At 42.7% G+C, this 19,866-nt stretch overlaps 1 protein-coding gene across 3 annotated transcripts in view; it reads right to left on the minus strand.

The window, feature by feature from the left end:
* Positions 1-72: 72 nt before the first annotated feature.
* The window catches only part of Lclat1 (lysocardiolipin acyltransferase 1), a 120,119-nt gene continuing 100,325 nt past the window's right edge, over positions 73-19,866 (minus strand). For all 3 annotated transcript variants that reach the window (XM_052186304.1, XM_052186306.1, XM_052186307.1), the window contains one exon: positions 73-3,617. In XM_052186304.1, the coding sequence (XP_052042264.1) occupies positions 3,115-3,617 (503 nt within the window). In that variant the 3' untranslated portion in view covers positions 73-3,114. The remainder of the gene's footprint in view (positions 3,618-19,866) is intronic.

Raw genomic sequence — 19,866 nt, forward strand, 5'->3', positions numbered from 1 at the left:
CAAGGGCGACAACATCCCTGTGACCTTTAGTTTGTCGTTCCTGTAAAAACAATCACAACAGCTTTTGAACCATGTAATTCACTCCACTTTATTCTGGATGCATTTTTTACAGGTAAGTCACAAACATCCCAGTGGACACTGAAGCTAAGGCCATTCTGTGAGTTATTTTTAAAACTTGGTGTCCTCCATGTAATGATCTTTTAAAAAGGAGTTACCAAAACCAAGACTCTGAAATACAAATTTTAGGTAGGTACAAGACACCTTTAGGGCCACATGTACTCTGAAGTTCATTGTGTGGCCAAGCAACTGTCTTCCTCTGTGTGAGAACCAGGCAGCCACTAGCTCAGCGCCAAGCTCTCTTCTCCATGTTACAACACAGCGTTTTGTTTTGTTTCTGTCAATCACTGACCGGCATTGGGACACCACCTTCCTCCTGGTGAGTGACAAGGAGAGACTTTATCTAAGAACACGGTATAGAATTCTTAGAACAGGAAAAAGAAAGGGACCCATAACTAAGGCACTGAAAGCACATTATTGTATATATAGAAATGTAAACGATTTAACACCAGCAGGCTCCCTCTGCTAGTCTTTATCCTGACTGTACTGGAGCATCTCTGTTGGGCTTGAGAGCCGGTGAAATGGGAACCTGTCTGCAGGATTCTGACTTGTACCACCATAGGGTCTGCGAGTGGCGTGGTCACCGTCAGAACACAAGTGGAGGGTGCTGTTCTTTCTTGGGTTTGCTCTGCAAGCATGCGGAGGCGGGATGTTAGGGAGCGTCTTAAGCAATGAGCTCTTGCAGATACTTTTCTATTTCATTTTTGGTCTCCCCACTCCCCTGCCATGCTGCCTGACCAGTTTAGGATTCCTTGGGTTTAATGTGGGAACTCATCACCCAGGCAGTTCCTCTCTATATCAGTTCATATTTTAAAGTGAAATGCTTCACATTATAAATAACCCACAACTACTATATGTAAAATCTCTTTGAATGGGATCAACTAGCTAAATAGTGCTATGAGCACTTCGCCCATTAGGCTCACCGCACAGGGAGCAGGGGCAGGGTCTGCTGGAGCAGGACTGAGGTGCTGAGTCCTGGCTGAAGGGGTGCAGGGGCATTCCTCGGGCTGACAACCATCTAGGCCACATCTGCTTAGACATGATGTTCAAGTACTGACTTAAAGCAGTTCCAAGCTCAAAAGCATTATGTATTTTTAAATTAAACAGTTTTAACACAGTTAAACGTGTAGTTAAGAGCAAATAATTATAATTTAAAAACTTTTATTTTAAAGGGTATTTTCCCCTTTCAGAGAAATTTCTCTTAAAGCAAGTAGAGTATCCACATTCTCTAGTTTTAGTGCTAGGCTTAGTATTATGCATTTGGGGTAGATAAAGCAAAATTAAGGTATTTTCTACCTTAATGTTTTCTATGATCAGAAGAGGGTGAAGGAAAGAACAAGAGACAGAGAGTCTGTGGGCGCCCCATGAGATGGACGGCACTGTTAACCGAGCCCAGCCACTGTGGGCAAAGATGACAGCATTTCCCTTTTACCTGGGCAACAAATCCAATTTTGATTGCTAGCTATTTCCACATTTAAGTGTGATCCATCAGAGAAACTTAAAATTGGAAACCTTTCTCATTAAATGAAAGAAAAACAAGAGGGGGGGATTGTGCTTGTGTGTGTGTGTGTGTGTGTAACCTTAAAAACTATAGAGTCCAACAGCTGTGTTGAGGGCGGGTGTGGAGGATTAAAGTGAGCTTCGATGGAGCAGTTAAACATGGGCTGGTGTGTTTCTTCAGAGGTACCAGTTAGCACTTTCCCACTAACACATGCACAAACGTCAAAAAAACAGACTTAACCATGATATGCTAATAGTGTCCTGTTGGAAACAGGGCTTTCTCAGAAATGTGCTTGGCAAGCTGAAAGCCCTTACTAGGTACAGATGCATCACTAGGAAGGACAGACTCCTGTCTGAGTACACAGGGCAGTGATAGCCATTGAGACTGCCGGGCACGGGGGTGGGTGGTGTGGGGGAAGCTTATGTGCCTCTGCCCCTGCCCCAAGCACATGATGGGGGCATGCCATTCTGGAGTGCAAACAATGGGCACAGGAGCCTCGTACCCAGGACACTGGGTGCTTGCTTTTGGTTTGCTATGTTTTCACTGCTTCCAAATGATAGGCATATTTGGCAGACAGTTGGTCAGTGTGCGTTTCAACTTATTGTTGAGAGATGACTAAAAAGAGAGAGTGTGTCTTTGCTATCACTGGGAGCGTTCTCTCTGAGTTGGCATGTTTTGCCTTCCTGTCTGCAGGTGTGTTTGTTGCAGCTCTAATGGCAGAAGGTAGGCACCCTGCATGCACAGGACACCCTGCCTTCCAGCTTCTGTCTGAATAGAGATGTTCTTCTAATGCATCTTTACACGTACCAGTACACGCTAAGGAAGAAGTTACAGCTCGTAACCAACAAGAAGGCAGGACTGAGTGTGAGGGAAAAGCAAGCTGCACCAGTTTCTGTCTTTAAAAGCCAAGTGGAGAGCCTGAAGGTGCTCCCTGAGCTGAGTGCGGATGTTGATCTGCAGGTGAGGAAAGGGGCTCTTCTGTCTCATTCAGCACAAGACACCATTAGTGATGGAGGGCTCCCTGTCAGTGGTGATCAGCTTGGGACAAGGCAATTCCACCTTTGGGTTTGATTGGTGTAAAAGAATTGAAGAGTGGCCTGTGTCCCCTGGGGGAGGCAGTCTACCACCTGCTTAGATAGACTGGGGCTGCTGTTTACAGGGCAGGGCTGCCTCTGAGCTGAGAGTCTGTCAGAAACAGACTGAATCTTTCAGAAAAGCTTGCATTTCATCTCAACAGCTTAGTGATTGTTTCTAATACTCTGGCCCTAGTTATTCACAGCGATTGATCCCTGCTACATATGCAGCATTGGAATTACATTCAGAGATTTAAAAAAAACATAGCAATATTTCCCCCACAAAATTAAGTGCAAAATACCTTTAACAAAGAATGATGATAGTAAGAAACATTTGACATAGTCATGCAAAACTCATCTCAGTTTACGAAGACGGACATTCCCATGACAACCCTAGGTTTTCACATGGTGAACGCCACCATCTTACTCATTTTTCTTTGAATTTAAATGTGGATGCTTGTGTAAAAATCGGTAACATGCAAGTTCAATGATTTCCAGTCCACCAAATATTCTCTCCTGCAGCACGAAGAACACAATGCTGATTATAAAATACCACCGAACAGGGCTGTACAGATAGATGAGCAGGCACATTGAAGAGCAGAACAAGGTCCAGTACAGTATGGACAGTAGCTGGACCACAAGGACTCTGAGCTCAGACTTGCAAGGTGGAACTGTAGTCTGCCCAGTAAAGTGAAAGTTTTTCTCTCCTTGGTAGAAGGACCGAAGCCGCTCTTCCTTTTCTTCCCATCTTTTGTGGCACCAGAGCTGAAGGTCCTCCTTGGATGTGGGAAGAGTGTCGACTGGATACCTGTGGACATGGAAGTGGATCTCCTTGGGAAAGTCTCCGAGGAGAAGGTGTTTCTCGGTTTGAGGAATGTTGTAAGGATATGCCACAGTGATGTCATGGACAGCATCGAGGTTCTTACCTAGGTTTTGGAAAGATGAAAATAGCTTTGCTTTAGCAACAGTCGATGGGATAGCAATGCTGACTCACTCTGCAAGGCACAGCCATGAGCATGAACAATCAGGACAGAGTGAACCGCCACGAGCAAACAAGGGCTAAAAATACCAGTGTTTCTGGGTACTTTGGTCAATATTTACCAGCCATTTTTAGGTTTTTTCTCCCTGTTTGCTAATCACCACAAAGACCTTTAGAAAGAAATTATCTTCATTCCCAGAAATGGTAATCTGCACTCTAGAACTGCAGGAATATCCACAGTGAGCTGGACCTAAGGTAGGAAGGACTTAAAGGATACAGCCCAGCCCTTTAGCCACAGGATTTGTTACACAGACACTGTCTATAACACCCTTTATCTCTTCAAAGGCAAGAGAAATGTGCTCTCCTTTACCTTAAAATGACCATGATAATTGCTGCAAATGAACTTCATAAAGAAACAAATGTGAAGAAATTATCAGAAACAATTCTTTCTGTACAAAATTATATATATATATATAAAACAAGCAGAACAACTTTGATCCTGACCTGAAACACCACCGTGCACAGGCATTTGAGAGAGGTTGTTTTTGAAGTCACTAGCCAGATGCTGGTGATAAAGAAACAGTCAATATGGTCCTAGTATCCTTCAAAATGTTCTCAACATAGTCAGGGAAACAAGGATGCACAAAGTCCCAAACTGTGCCTTGGGGACATAGGAGATGAGAGGAAAGGAGCCAGTTCTGTAGATGGCCAGGGTTGTACACTATGGGAATAGGACATTAAAAATAGCCTGGCGCACTGGCCTTCCTCTACACTGTACGTGCTAGAGAAGCGTCTTGGTGGTAGGCACAGCTTTTAAGGAAGGATGGTCCTGGGGGCAGTGGGGCAACTGCAGTGTGGCTGTTATGACAGACCAGGAAGAGGAAGCAGACCAAAGGAATAGAGCTGTATAAAAAGATAACAGGAACTAGTGTGGCGCAGTGGTCAAGGAGGAGTGCCGAGGACGGAGTCCGGCTTATTTATCTTGGCTTGGCACTGAACTAAGGGTAAGAGCCTTTGAGGTTAGCGAGCCGGTGCACTGTAAGATCTGCAGAGTACAGTGGAAGCATTCATCTGAACCCGGTACACATGTGGCCAGGAAGCCTCGTGTTTGCCCAAGGACAAGCACTGTCCGTGTCTGTGAATGTTGCTGTATCATCACTGGACAAACACACAAGTGTTTTTATCAGTTATAGAAAACAATGGGTTTTGTTATGACAGTTTCATTCAGGTATGTAATATTCTTTGACAATATTCATCCCCTAGTCCTCTCTCCCCTCCAGTGAACAGACTAGATGAGGATTTGAATTTCATCAGAAACAGTGAGGCAGACAGGACCTGTGTGACAGCAGTGAATCCTACATGGGAAAAAAGCACCTAGAAGGCACAGGGAATCTAGAGAACAGCAGGAATATTCTAGACTGGGGTGTGACAGCGCAGTCTCCCTTTATCAGAATCTAAGTTAAGTCTATTTGACTGTTGAGGTTTCACCTCAGTAGCACCAATGGCAGAGAAGTGAGGTCCTCCACACCATGTCCCACACACTCCTCCAACTGAACGGTCACTCTCACCAATGGTTTTTCAAGTCTTCTGTAACTGTCAGCCTTCGTTATACCAGTTTACTTTGGGTTAATGACCAGGTTCCACCTTGTTTGCTAACAGTCCTTCAGTGTGTGTGGTACCAGCATCCTCACCACACACAGGCCAGGCTCTAATCACATCTGCTGTTCACCACGGCTCACCAGTGTGCTGCGGGATGCTGTACCTCAATTCTACCCTCATCTCCTCACTTGCCCTCACAGGGAAGGAAAGGTGGACTGCCATGTCATTTCCTGAATCAAAATTATGTTCAGATTTTACTTATTTCAAAATATTCCCCTGGCTTTAACCCTCTACCCAAACCCAATTTAATCTCAGTTACTGGCATCTCCACAGCACTGGCCCGGGCCAGACTGCAGCTGTGTGGCTCCTAGTTTCTACTCCTCATTCTGCACCATTTGCTTTGATCTCTGAATCTGTCTGTCTCGCCGTCCTCGCCCTTCACTGGCCATCTTCCTCTGTCACTCCACTTTTCTCAATAGTGACATAGTTTCTCAATAAACCTCAAGCCTGGCAGACTGGCACCAAATTCCTGGACCATCTGTCCCTGCTCCCCAGCAGTGGGGTTAAGGCACACAGGGCATTCCCAGCTTTAGAGGTGCTAGGGTCTGAACTGAGGCCCTCATGCTTACAGAGGAAGTGCTCTTCACTCACTGAGCCAGCGCCTCAGCTCCGAAAAGTGGTTCTTAACATTATGAAATATCCATTTGGTTGTCAGAAAGTTTTATCACAACTGTAAGAAAAATAACTTACTTGCTTCAGTGAGAAACTAAAGTACTTTTCCATATAAAGTGTGTGTGTGTGTGTGTGTGTGTGTTGTGTGTCCCTTCATGTTTTGGGGTGATGATGTTCAGTATATAACTTGTGTGTTTTAACACAATGACAGTAACTCAAGACAGTCGAGGGTGAGGTAGGGTTCTACAGAAGTGAATTTGGTCAAAATTCTGGCTAAGCCCGCTAAGCAAGTTACCTGGTCTCCCTGAGGCTTACTTGGCTCTTACATCTGTAAGTACACCAGTGAATGGTTGCGAGAGTTAAATAAGATGTCCAGGAAAAAAATCACTCATGGCCCAGTAAATGTCAGTGAATGCTGGCTATCACTACCACGGGCCATAGGCCAACAAGAGAAGCCATAGCCTTTCTCTCTAGAGCAGTTCTCAGCAGCATGCTGTCCATAAGAAAAGTGCATTTGTATGCCCTCTCTACCATTACCCTTAGCATCATGTTCCTAGAATCTGAGGTTGTCAATAGAGGCCTCCTAGTTGGGCCTTTTATCATTCAAGATAAATGTTCCAACTGCTGTTTTACAAGGCTGTCTCCTGAATCCCTTCTACTTCAAACATAAAATTTCTCTTGCTGAAATACCTGATCCAATTTCCTTTAACATCCAGCTCCAATGAAGAGTTCCCCCGCCCCCCTTTTTAATCTAATGCCAAGGTCCAGGGTGGCCCTGCCTGCCATGAGACCCAGCTGCCACTGTATGCTCAAGCAAGAACCACGTATTTGCCTCTTTAAAATCTTGGCACCTAAAGAGGTTCTAGAAATTTGCATGAGAGCAGTGTGCTTATGATTTATCTGAAAATATAAAATATGGGAGCTATGCCTTCTTTGTTGGGTAAGTTGTAACAATTTAATGGGCAAATTGCAAAGTGAGCCCTCAGATACAGTGTTGGCATTCCTTCTACACTCTGCCCAACATTTACCTAGCAATAGCCTGGAAGGTCTGGTTTTCTATAAAAGGGGCCGTTTGGCCTCTCCCTCTCTCTCTGACTCTCTGCCCCTCTTCTCCCTCTCTCCCCTTCCTCTTCCCCTCCTGTGTGCTCCTGGATGGCCTTTTCCTCCCTCCCCCTCCCTCTCTGCCTCTACTTCCTTCTCAACTCCCCTCCCCTCCCCTTGCCCCCAAATAAATTCTATCCTGTACTACATCTGTCCTCCTTACAACTGGTACCTGGGGCTGGGGGATGTCTCACCATGGGCCTCTGAGGCAACCCCTTCCCGTCACACTAAACCACACTCTACAAAACATATCCTTGCTTTTTATAAAACACATCACACGGTAAGTTCATAAATGTTAGAATCTATTACACCTCCTCTATCTGCCTAGTGAGACGGGGCTGGACTTACCATGTTTTGTTTTTCTAACTTGGGTTCTATGAATTTTTGTTCCTGAAAGGTTAATAGTCTGAAAGTCTCTTATAGACTGCTTGGTATTTAGAACTTTGGAGGCTACTGTTTTTATAATTCAGCATAAGTACAGAACAGCATTATAGTGTTTAGAATACAGAGATAAGGGAAAGGGGAGCTGGCAAGAAGACACTTCCTCTTTGGCATTCACAGCCAAGCTTCACAGGTAGTTTAAAGCTTCCTCAAGCCCAGATTTGGACCAGGGTAAACACAATAGCAGGAGCCAAGGAGAAAGGTTTTGCTTGGGAAGGACAGTCAACAGTCCTGATAAACTTTAACTTAAGTCAAGGTCTCTAGACAACACAAAAGTCAAAAGACCCTGTTTTGCTGTGTAGGAGAGTCCATTTCTACACAGGTAGAAAAGCTTGCTTCTGTATCATATCTCATTTAGATCCTAAGTCACATGGTGGCAGTGAAGACAGCCAAGGGTGACGAGGCTCCAAACTCACTTATGTGGCAGAGCTGCACAGAGGGTTCACACACACTGCACATACCAGCGTAGATTATGATGTGCATGTATCTACTGCATGTGACATGAGAAATCTGGCTGACAAATATTTGTGTTCAATTAAGAAGCCATGTCTGGCAGTCACAGTATACACCATTAAGTCTACTACTCAGGAGGCAGAGTCTATGAGTTCAAGACCACCCTGGTCTACAGAGCAAATTCCGGAACAGCCAAGGTTACACAGAGAAATCCTGTCTCAAAACAACAAATGGGGAGGGGTGGGGAGGGGGGGGCTGGAAAGCTGTCTCAGGAGTTAAGAACACTGGCTGCTCTTCCAAAAGCTCTGCGCTCAATTCCTAGCAACTACATGGTGGCTCACAAACATTTGTGTTTTGGGTTTGTTTTTTTTTAATTTCTATATTCTTTGTTTACATTCCAAATGATTTCCCCTTTCCTGGTTTTCCCCTCCCCATAAGTCCCATAAGCCCTCTTCCCTCCGCCCATTCCCCAATCATTTGCCAGCAGTCAGTTCCCTGTGACTCGAGCTTTTCCACCCCACTACTTAACTTTAGAGACATGTATTATGAGCAGGAGCTACAACAGTCAAGCTTTCATGGTTTTGTATCTTCTTCACATAAGTAGCTTCCCCAAGCCTCAGGTTCCTAATCTGCAGACTGGGGCAAGTGTGTCTCTTGGGAAGAAGGCTGTCTTCCACATATGGAAAGTCAGTGCTGTCTACATGAAAGGCCATTTTTAAGTTTCAGACTCAGGCTATATCATCACCATCTTTCATTATGCCGTGCACATGTTGTAACACACCTTTGTTATATCTGTAGAGCTTATGCACATTTTTTAGCAATGCCTAACCCGCCAGAAGGGTGGCTTTATCATCTACTTGGCGGTAGTCATCTAAAGTAGAGCAGGAAGTCTCAACTTAAAAAAAAAATTAGCAACAAAGTAAGGATGCTCCGAAAGCCTTCTTATGGTGTGTGTGAATTTTCATATAATGAAGGCAGGCTCTCTTAATTCATTCTTTTCTCCTTTGAAATGAAAAGTAGTTTTGCTGGGGACAGGGCTATTTATTTATTTATTTATTTATTTTAAGCTTTATTTATTAATAGGAGTACACTGTAGCTGTCTTCAGACACTCCAGAAGAGGGCATTGGATACCATTACAGTTATTTATTTATTTATTTATTTATTTATTTATTTATTTATTTATTTATTTATTTATTTTAAGCTTTATTTATTAATAGGAGTACACTGTAGCTGTCTTCAGACACTCCAGAAGAGGGCATTGGATACCATTACAGATGGTTGTGAGCCACCATGTGGTTGCCAGAGTTGAACTCAGGACCTCTGGAAGAGCAGTCAGTGCTCTTAACAGCTGGGACATCTCTCCAGCCCGGAACAGGGTATTATTAATGAGGTAGGGACTAGCTGCTGTCTTTGTAAGATACCTAGGGAAAGTAAAGTCAAAGTATCTACTGTAGGTGACTTGTCTTTTCCTCAACTCTGATTCTGGTCTCATGACAGCTGCCAGACCACTGTTAACTACTGTTTTATCACTTGGCCTAGATTCACCCTTAATGCCTAGAAACCGAGTTGCTTTGTTTTCAGTCATTCAGAAACCAAACTCGCATTCGGTGTGTGAAGCCTCAGTTGGATGAAAGGCTGCTGAGCTTAGGGCTTCCTTTCTTGGAAAGAAAGGTTTCTCCTGCACTGCAGCTCTCAGGGGCAAAGGCTGCTTCATTTCTTATTTCAATGCCAGATGCTCACATCACATCACAAAGCTAACCCAGCTGGCTGCTAATGCTGTATACCTTGTTTACCTCTCTCTCTCTCTCTCTCTCTCTCTCTCTCTCTCTCTCTCTCTCTCTCTGTGTGTGTGTATATATATATATATATATATATATGATTGCCACAGATGCAATCTATTTAGAGATTTACAAATCTGGTTTTGAGTAGCTTAGTTCATCTTATCTTCATCCAGACACAAAATTCAGGACCAATCACTGACACAGGAAGCGAACATTAGGTAGCCACGCTCTTTCTGTGCTTGCTTTTATTTCTCTATGGGATGGGTGCAGGGGGAGGGGGGGAGGAGTGCAGGTAGGGCACAAAAATCAGGTCTGTGAAGGGAGTGGCCTTTCTAGTTAAGAGTATCTAGTAAGGTCTCCTAAGCCTACAATGAAAAGTCTCTCAGTACTGATACTTTTCAAAGTGGCAGTGGAGTGGCCAGAGGTTGACATGGGCAGGGTAAAGGCTTATCTGCTAGTAAACTACTTCAGAAAGCCTAGGCCAGAATGATAATGTAGCCCAACTGCTGGGACATAACTGCTGCATCTGAGCAGAGGAGTGGACAGGCTTGGGAGGTTCCTCCAGGAAGCTAAGCTTAAGAGATAGTTTTGAATTTTGCAATTCCTCAAGACACAGGAAACAGGAGGGAAGAGCCTCTATCTATCTATCTCCTAGAGTTGCCATACATCTTAGTTTGGTCTGCAGTATTGAGTGACCATAGCTTGTGTAAACTTAAAAGATGTCACACAGTCTGGGGACTGCAATGTCCAAAACCAAGGAGCCTGCCAACCCAGCATCTGGTTTGCAGATGTGTATCTTTAGAGCTTCCAATCCTTCCCTCCCCCATCCTAACCTCTTTCCTGGGGCTTTGCTTTCTCATATAGTTAGCTCCAAAGGCTCTACAGCTTAATATCACAATGGAGATTTAGGCTTCGCCACCTAGGGGTGAGAGAGAAAACATTTAGTGCCTGGTAAAAACAGTATTGAGGCAGGTCCCTTACAGTGTTCTGGACAGTGTGTGTCTCATAAATGCCTTTAAAATTCCAGGATGTGACCTTATTTGGAAAGAGTCTTTGCAGATTTTGACAAGCTAAAGAACCGTGGAAGCTCCACTATCTAGAAACAGTAAGGAATGTTCCTTGCAAAGGGTCTGAGAGCCTGTCAGTTCTGAAACTTTATATATATATTCTAATGACTACAGAAAAAGCTACTCCATCACAAACCTATTTTTTCTTCGTTTACTGTTGATTTCTTAGCATATGAAGAGTTGGGATTGATTGAATATAACTAGGCTCAATGAAAAGTAAGCCATAAATAAGGAGAATATTTTTAAAAGCATGTATATTCCAAATGACTTGTATCCAATGTCAAAAGAAGCTATATAAACGGCAAATAAAACCATGTAAAGATGCTCAAACACCTTAGCTTTTTAAACAAATAGAAGCCACATTCCTGCAAACAAGCACAGCTACAGTCAACACCTGGAACTCTCCCTAAGTCACACTAGTTTGGCAGAGACCCAGCAGTCATACTGGTCATTGGACACCCCCAACCAAACCAAACCAGCCAAACAAAACAACAAAACAACTAAATTCAATTCAATTCATGCAGATGCTTATATGGAGATGTTCTTAGCATTTTGTATATTATGTATAAACCATATGTCAGTCTGGGAACAGGTAAACAAACTGATATGCTCCATACAATGGGATGTCACTCAGTAATGAAAAGAAAGAAGATACTCAGGACTATGGATGGAAGTTAAAAGCACTTTTGCTAAATAGAAATCAGATGCATAGGGCTGCATATTGTATAATTCTGCATACACAAAACTCTAGACAAGGTAAAGCCATAGAAAGAGACAACAGATCCATCATGACCGGGGCCCAGTGGAGAAGCTGTGCAGAGGGGTCTGGAAGAGAACTTTGAGGGTAATAAAGTACTCTCTAAGTTGACTAAGGGGTTAAATATTAAGTTATACAAAGCCACGTACAGAAACCCAACTGTACACTTTAACTGAATACATTTTATTACTGCAAATTCTAACTTTATGTGTTAGGTTTTAATGCTTCTTGGGCCCCAGCGGGTAGACATGTACACTCAGGTCCGATGGCCTGAACTGTATCCCTTAACCCCACAAGGTGGCAGAAGAGAACCACCTGTCCTGAGCTCCACAGAAGCACCAAGGCACAAGCAGGTACATGAATGCACATTACACTGCGGTGTTGGAGGGAGGCCTTCTCAACTATTGCCCTGAAAACATTTAAGTAATTTAATAAATTTGTTATATGTGCAATAAGCTAAAAAGAGCTCTATAAAAGCAACTTGGATACTTGCCAAATCAAAACAGTAGAAAACAAAGTATGTTTGAAAACCTGAATTCATTCCTATTTAGTGGCTAGGATTACACTGGAAACAGTATTTGCTCACTCATGAAAATGGATACCATCATGCTCACAAGCTGAGCCTCCTATTTTCATTTCCTGTCCAATGCACAATACAGTTCCCTAGTTATGTCATGTCATATGTAACCTAACAGCTTAAAACTAATTTTTTCAGGGATTTTCAGGGTCATAAGTATGTTTTCTTGATAGTATCTAGAAAGAATAACATTGAATCAACAGAATTTTTAAGCAATTGCAGGCCATTCAATTAGAAATGACAAAAACAAACAAATGAAAACCCCAAGAATAAAACTGAGGGCAGTGAGGGCCAGTGTGTCTGCAGATGGAGGATGTAGAGGCAGACTGCTCTCATTTATACATTACCACATTACTCAGCCTTCCTGTTTACCAAAACAGTCAAAGACATAACCATATGCAAAACTTGCCTGAAACTCCACCATTATTACAAGGACAGTGTGTTTTCACCTGCTTAGTCCTCACTACCATGCTCTTTCATGCCTTTTGTCAACTCAGTAATGCTGCTCTCCCCAAACAGTTCCCTGTTATGACATTAATCTGGACTGGCAACTTAATGGAGCATCCATTGGCATGTCGGTGAAGAATTTTCTGGATTAGATTAACTGAGGTGGGAGAGAGAGCCCAGCCTAAGCGTGGGTGACACCATCCCATGGCTGGGGGCCTGAGTCTGGAGGTGAGTTCTACAGCAGCATTCATGTCTTGTTCCCTGACTGCAGATACAACATAACCAACTTCCTCAAGTTTCTGTTGCCATGACTTCTCCACCATGCTAGACTGTACCCTAGAACTGTGTGCCAAAATAAATTCTTCCTTTCTTAGGCTTTGTGAAGTTATTTGTCACAGCAATACAACAAATAACAAGGACACTCTTTGATCCTTGTAATGTGCTTATCACCTTATCATAACTTCTCTCATCATCTCTAGACACAGTTCCATCTCCTTTCTAGCTATCACGCATTTCTCTGGTTACTTACAGAGCTATATTTCTTGAGCTGTATGCCAATGACCCTCAACCTCCAGTGTAGTGAGCCAATCACTGCCAAAGAAGCTTGAGGCCTCACCATTTGTGTGGTAGAATGAGAATATATCTCCCATAGGCTTAGGCATTTGAGAACCTGGCTCTCATCTGGTGGCACTGCCAGGGGTGGGGAGAGGTTAGGAAGTGCAGTCTTACTAAATAGGTATGCCACCAAGAGTGAGCCTTGAGAGATTACAGCCTTGACTGCGTGCAGTTCACTCAGCTTCATGGTTGTGGTAAAAGATGGGATTGCTCAGCTTCCTGTTCCTGCTGCCATGCCTGCCACATGCTGCCATGCTTTTTCTACAAGTTGCCTTGCACATGGCATTTTATCATAGCAACAGAAAGGAAGCAGACCACTCCACACGACTCTTCATCAGTATGGTCATATAGTTCCATGCACGGCTCCCTTGGGCCTTTTGTGCTTGCACACCTAGGCACACAGCTCTCTTCATGCCTCTCTGGCATCTCCTCTGTGGACTGCTGGGGTACATGATTTCTGAGCATCATGTGCCCTGCAGGAGCTTGGCTCCTCCTCTCCATCCCTGGGTGACCTCAATACCAAATATATGTTTCTGACTTCCAAACTTATAACTCCAGCTGGTCTTTCATTTTTGGACTCATATATTTGACCACTGATCTTATATCATCTTAGATGCCTAATAAGTATCTCAAATCAACATGACCCAAATTCAACTTCAATCCAGTCTTTCTGTAAATCCTGTGCTTTCCTCAGCAAACCCAGAGTCATCTTTGTCATTCTCAGATAATTAAAACCCAACTGAAAATCCCATTTGTTCTACTTCAAACTTCAATTCCAAAGTTGAGACTTCTCACCTCACCTATTTTGCGCACTATCTGTCTCACCTGGACATCTTTATAAATGGCTTTTGTTAGCTTATTTGCTACCTGCACACTTTCTTACTATAGTGGCCAAAATAACACTTTCAGAATGTTAGCCACACACAACATGTTAACTTCCCTTTTCTGTCCAGTAGCTACCCATCTCACTGAGAAGGTCCCAATGCCTCAGGAGCCCTGTGTTGTCTATAAACTTTTACCATGTGCTCCCATTTCTTACAGCCCAATACCCTGGCTCTGCTCTAGCCACAGTGAGCATCAGGTTCTTTATTGCATCTTAGGAGTACACTGCCTGTTCTATCAGAGAGGCCCAAGTCCCACCCCACTGAAATGGCAGGTTTCCTAATTCTTTGGCACATACTGTCACTGATACACTATAGACGTATTTATTCCATCTTTTTCTTCTGCTAAATATAAGCACAGCAATGGCAGAAATTTCCCAGTAATTTCAGGAAATCATGGAATCAGCATTCCAACATGCAGATTTAGATAGACTGAGCTCAGCCTCTCTGGGGATACCTCTGCTTGAGTCTGCCTGAGAGCAATCTGCTCTAACAGCCGGAAGTGGGAAGGGACAGGGAGACTCAGGTGGACAGTGACTGAGATTAACAATCTTGCAGACCAGAAGAGAGAAGGCCAGAGTAGTGATGTTTCTCCTGTCCCTACTGCACAACCACTGCTCCACTGCTCTGCAGCTGCTGGTACTCTTCATGGGCTGTCAGCTGCCCTGAGGTGATAAAATTCCACGTAACACAGTGGGACATCAAGGTCACAAGTATGGTATTCTGGAAGCTAAAACAAAAGCACCAGGGTTTGCTCACAAAGCCAGAAGACCCACAAGTTCCCAGAGCTAAGTGAGTGTGATAGGTCCCTCTGCCCTTTCTATCCCCTGGATGACAACTTTTTAGCCATGGTATATTTAACAACGCTAAGTACATAATGCTATTTTTAAGATGGAATTATTTTCTGAAATTCTAGACTACAATCCTCTCTGCTTTGTGTATCAGTTCTTTCTGATAACAAAAGAAACCTCATTAAGTATTCTGGAAAGTAGCCTCTCTATCCAGATATTATCATAGGAGCATTTGTTGCCTAATTAATTCCCAAGGATGTCTTTAAATAGAATCATTAACCCCCTTACAGCAGTTTTCATTCTCTACTGTGCTATTTCTTCCCCTTTCTATCTGTTAAGACACATGGAGCCCCCACTAGGTAGAAAACTATTCTCACAGAACATTTTAATCAGGGCAGACACATTCCCCAAGTACTGTTACTGCTGCATTACGGATGACGGCCTTGCTCTGATTCTGCTCCTTCCTCTAAGTCAGAGACCCTCTTCCTACCACAATGTGTTTGTCATCCATCTTCTCTGCTGACTCAGCCAAGGGATGTTCCTTGCTGTTGGGCAGCTTCCAGCTCCTGAAACTCCACCAGGCCTTTGAGGAGTTCTAATTTGGCCTGTGCTCCCTCAGCTTCCCAGACTCACACAAGCGCCTTCTGGCTTTTTTGTTTTTGTTTTTGTTTTGTTGTTGGTTTTTTTCTTTGTTTTGATTTAATGACCAGACCAAGCATCACACCCCGCGGTGGGATACTGTATGTATGTATGTATGTATGTATGCATGTATGTATGCATGTATGTATGTATGTATGTATGTATGTATGCATGCATGCTGTTTTCAGACACTCCAGAAGAGGGTACGGGATCCCATTACAGATGGTGGTGGTTGCTGGGAACTGAACTTAAAGAGAGCTGCTCTCAGGGTTCCCAGAAACAAGTTAGCTCTGGTGCCCAGATGGAAATGTGGCCTGAGAAGGGTGCCTCTCCTGGGCATTCCTTTCAGCCTCTGCTGATAGCATGAACACAGGTGCTGGCTCTCTCCCTCCCTCCTTCCCTCTCCCACACACCCCATCCCCTACATTCATTCTCTCCCTGAGGCTTTCTGCAGCTGCAGCTTACAGTTAAGACCAATTGTTTGGTTTGCTTACAATGGCCTTCCTTGGTGCAGCATTTTCTGGACATTTACCCTCTGAAGCAAATCAGAACACATGTTTTGGCTTCATATTATTAGTTTACTTAGGTTTATCCCTATTCATGCGGCAATGCAAACTTTTTCATTTCATATAAGGGGAAGGAGTTTGAACTAAATGAACCAAGAACAAAAAGGCTAGACAAGAGGAAAAAACAAAAAGACTGAACTAACTAAAGCTTAAGATCAGGCGATGAGACCAGACTTAAATTAGGATCAAACACTGGGGGATGATGGTGGAGAGAGAAGTTAAAGGATCCACCAATTAAATCTAACACCCACTTAATAGCACTGACAGAATAAAGGTTGAAGTGTGGACAGGGTAAGGAAGCAATAATGACTAAGTCAAGCAACTTTATAGAAAAGGCTGGGACAATGCTTAGTGGTTTAGTGCTTAACCAAACCCTACCACAGAGATCTTTAATTCAGGGTATATAGCTAAAGCTACATTGCACTTGTGGTAAAAACAGAAGAAGCACATTAAATGTGTAGAACCATCTTGCTGAAATGAAGTCAACTCTCAAACCCAACACAGAAATATAACGACTTTAGGCTCCACTATAATATGGAACAGGATCAGCATGTTGTATTCAATGGCAGCCTGTTCAGCAATTATAGCACTCTCAAATTAGCAGTGTGACATTACACCTAGACTTGCATAACTACTAAAACAAGATCTTAAATATCCCAGAGACCTGTGAATGTAAAGATAAGTTCAATATAGCCAGTCTTCTATTGTTAACAACTCCCCTACACTTGATTTATAAGTGAATAAATCATATTAAATTAAATCAGCCTGCACATGAGGAACTACCTTCATCAGAAAGAGTCTTAATGAAAAGCTTTAGCTTAGATGAATACTCTAATTATTACAAGCTAATATTTGTCCACAGAAAAGGAATTTGTTTCAGGATTAGTCAGAAACCAGGAGAAGCCAGAGGCACTAATTCAATAATGGAATGCCTAATTAAATGATAATGGATCCTAATTATAATGTATTGCTTTTCCCTATACATGATTGATTGAACACATAGCATTTCACACAGTTCATTAAAGAAATCTAAATAAAATGGAATTACTAAAACTAAAGGAGGAAAGATAAAGAGAATTGGTAAATTTATGCTTTCTCTTTTACAATATGGAGAAAGTCAAGTGTAATAGGAAGTTTAAAGATTAGAGGGGAAAAATTCTACAGGATGAGATATGTTCAAAAAGTGCATATAGAAACTATGCTTGTGTCTCCTTCCTAAACTGCTTATTGCCCTCATATGCTTACAATTAATTACAATAATCAGAGAATGGATGAGAAATTTATCAAGTGCTCACTGAATCATGGTTATGATGATAAGCTGAGGTGTCTCGCTAGCTGAAAATACTAAGACAGATTCAAAGACATGCAATCAATTCTGTGCCTGTTGAAAGTTTGTAATCCAGCTGAAATACAAGATATAAACATGGGAAGAGCTATGTAATAACACAGGAAATGAATAAAAATACAAAATTGCAAGAGAGGAGAAGTGAGTGTGATAGGAAATAAGTGCTCCATGTTCAGAGGAGGATAACCTAGAATTGTCCAAACGGTCCTGGATAAAACAGGCCAGAACAAGTTCCCGACACTGAGAGGACACAGGGCTTCAGTGGCTGCAGAGAAACACCAGATGTCTTAAGAGGAAAAAAGAAGGTACAGCAGAGCAACAGAATAAACACCAAAGCCAGGCTCATGGGTATATGAGAACTTAATTTACAACTTTAGCAACTTAGGTAAATGAGACATATAGAAGGGGCATACCAGAGAGAAGGCACTTACCACAAGCCAGGGACTTGAACATGCTGTTAAAAGCAAAATGCCATCAAGAAAAAGATGAGATCACAATCGTATTTGTTTAAGTAAATTAAAAAAAAAATTCAGGACCATATAGCCAACATGAAGTTTACAGAAACACAAGCAAGAGAAATACTTATTTAGTAGAAAGATGTGCTTATGGAAGATGAAAGAAACAATATAGGGGAAAGGTGTATCAGGAAAAACTGCACAAGTGGTCACACCCATGCCAGTGATGGAAGAATCCCAGAAACCAGACTATGGTGAACTTTGTCCCCTGAAACTGTGGTAGCAACTTACTACTAGTATTCTTAAGAGAAACAGAGAAGACAGAAAAGAGGGAAGTTCATATTAGACATTATTTGACTTTGTGAAACAATATCTATAATAAATATTCAATATACTTAATGGAGACATGGGGAAGACCAGACAGGAGTAAACATGCTGAGCAGAAGCATGCATCTGAAACCATTAGCCAGAAGACAGGGTCACCAAGGGAGGTATATATGCGCTCAGTCAGTCACTAAGGAGGTCATCTTGGGTGGTGCTCACAGCCATGAGGAATGGTTTTCACACAGAAGACCAGAAAAGGAAAGAAAGCCAAGCAGCCCAGAAGGCTAACCAGAAAACACAGAGGTCAGCGATGGAAGACAACAGAAAGCTCGTAAAATGTGCAGGAACCATAGGCCAAAAGCCATGCTAGAAGGCTCTGTCTATAGTTTCCAGGGGGTGACTATTCTAATTGTTTTGGGGGTGAGTTGGGGCAGCCTTAGCTTCCTCCATGAGAGTATCAAACGTCCCTTGGTTAGTGTTTTCAGTTAACTTTCCTTTTGTGGGCAATCAGTCAGAACTCAAGATGTGGGGGGGAATATCAAATGTAAACTTGATATTGGTTCCTTTTCAAAACCAGAGGAAAGTAAGCCAGGGCCCTTCAAGGACCATGAGGATTATGCTCTTCATTTTTCTACAGACACTGGATTCACTGGGGCCTGCAGCTCCCTGCCACAGTCATTGAATCTTTCTTTACAAGAGCATCTTAGGGCTGCAGTGGGGAGGAAACATGCTTTACTCTTATAAGGGTAATAGTGTTCCTAATGAGGAAAACAGCTTTCTGGATTCTTTTAAACTAACTCTGCAAGTCTGAAATTGGCTTCCATATCTATTTTATATATCTGAACACATTTTAAGCACTAAAGCAATTTCTAAGAATAGCAGTAAGAGAGGAAAAGAAAATAGAGAAATGAACCAAAACACAGCATGCAAATTAGTCTGCCTTAGAATCCATCTGCATATACTGTCCTGCAGTGGTGTGTTTTACAAAGAGAATTAAAGCCATGGAATTAACATTTTAATGAAACAGACCTTTGATGTCAAGATGACTCACTGGCAGCTGCTTGCAGGTAGTCAAATGAGAGGAAATGGAGTTCATACCTTCAACTAGTCTAAGCTAGGGCAATTTGGAGATTATGATTGAATTTAAATTAGAAAATACTGCTGTGTGCAAACATGGTTAGGCTAGGCTAGGCTAGTAAGTAGTCTTTGGGAACCTTGGCACTCTAAGTGTTTAATTTAAAACACACACACACACACACACACACACACACACACACACACACACCCTGATTTTTTTCAAACCCAGGGGAATGAATCTGGAGCATTGCAGGCTCTCTCTGAATAGCTCCTTTAATTGTTAGAGGTCCCTGTAACATGAGGGACCGACCGGGAAGAAGCCTTCTTCCCACCTGAGGAAGCTGCAGTCTACCTCTCATGTCCAGGCCCTTACTCTTTAGTTTGTCTAAAATGTATATGATGTTCTTCAAGCGGCAGAGGCTGGGTCAGTAAAGCACAGCCCATGAGTCACTTGTACCTGTGCCTAAGGAGCTGTGTACTAAAAATACTTTTGCCTTTTTGGGTTTTTGTTTGTTTGTTTTTTACTTTTTCTTTCAAATGATGGAATTCTCAGAATATTAGGAGACATGAAGGTCCTATGAAATTCAAGTTTCACAAAGACCCACTC

Source organism: Apodemus sylvaticus, chromosome 6, assembly GCF_947179515.1.
Source record: "Apodemus sylvaticus chromosome 6, mApoSyl1.1, whole genome shotgun sequence".
NCBI lineage: Eukaryota > Metazoa > Chordata > Mammalia > Rodentia > Muridae > Apodemus > Apodemus sylvaticus.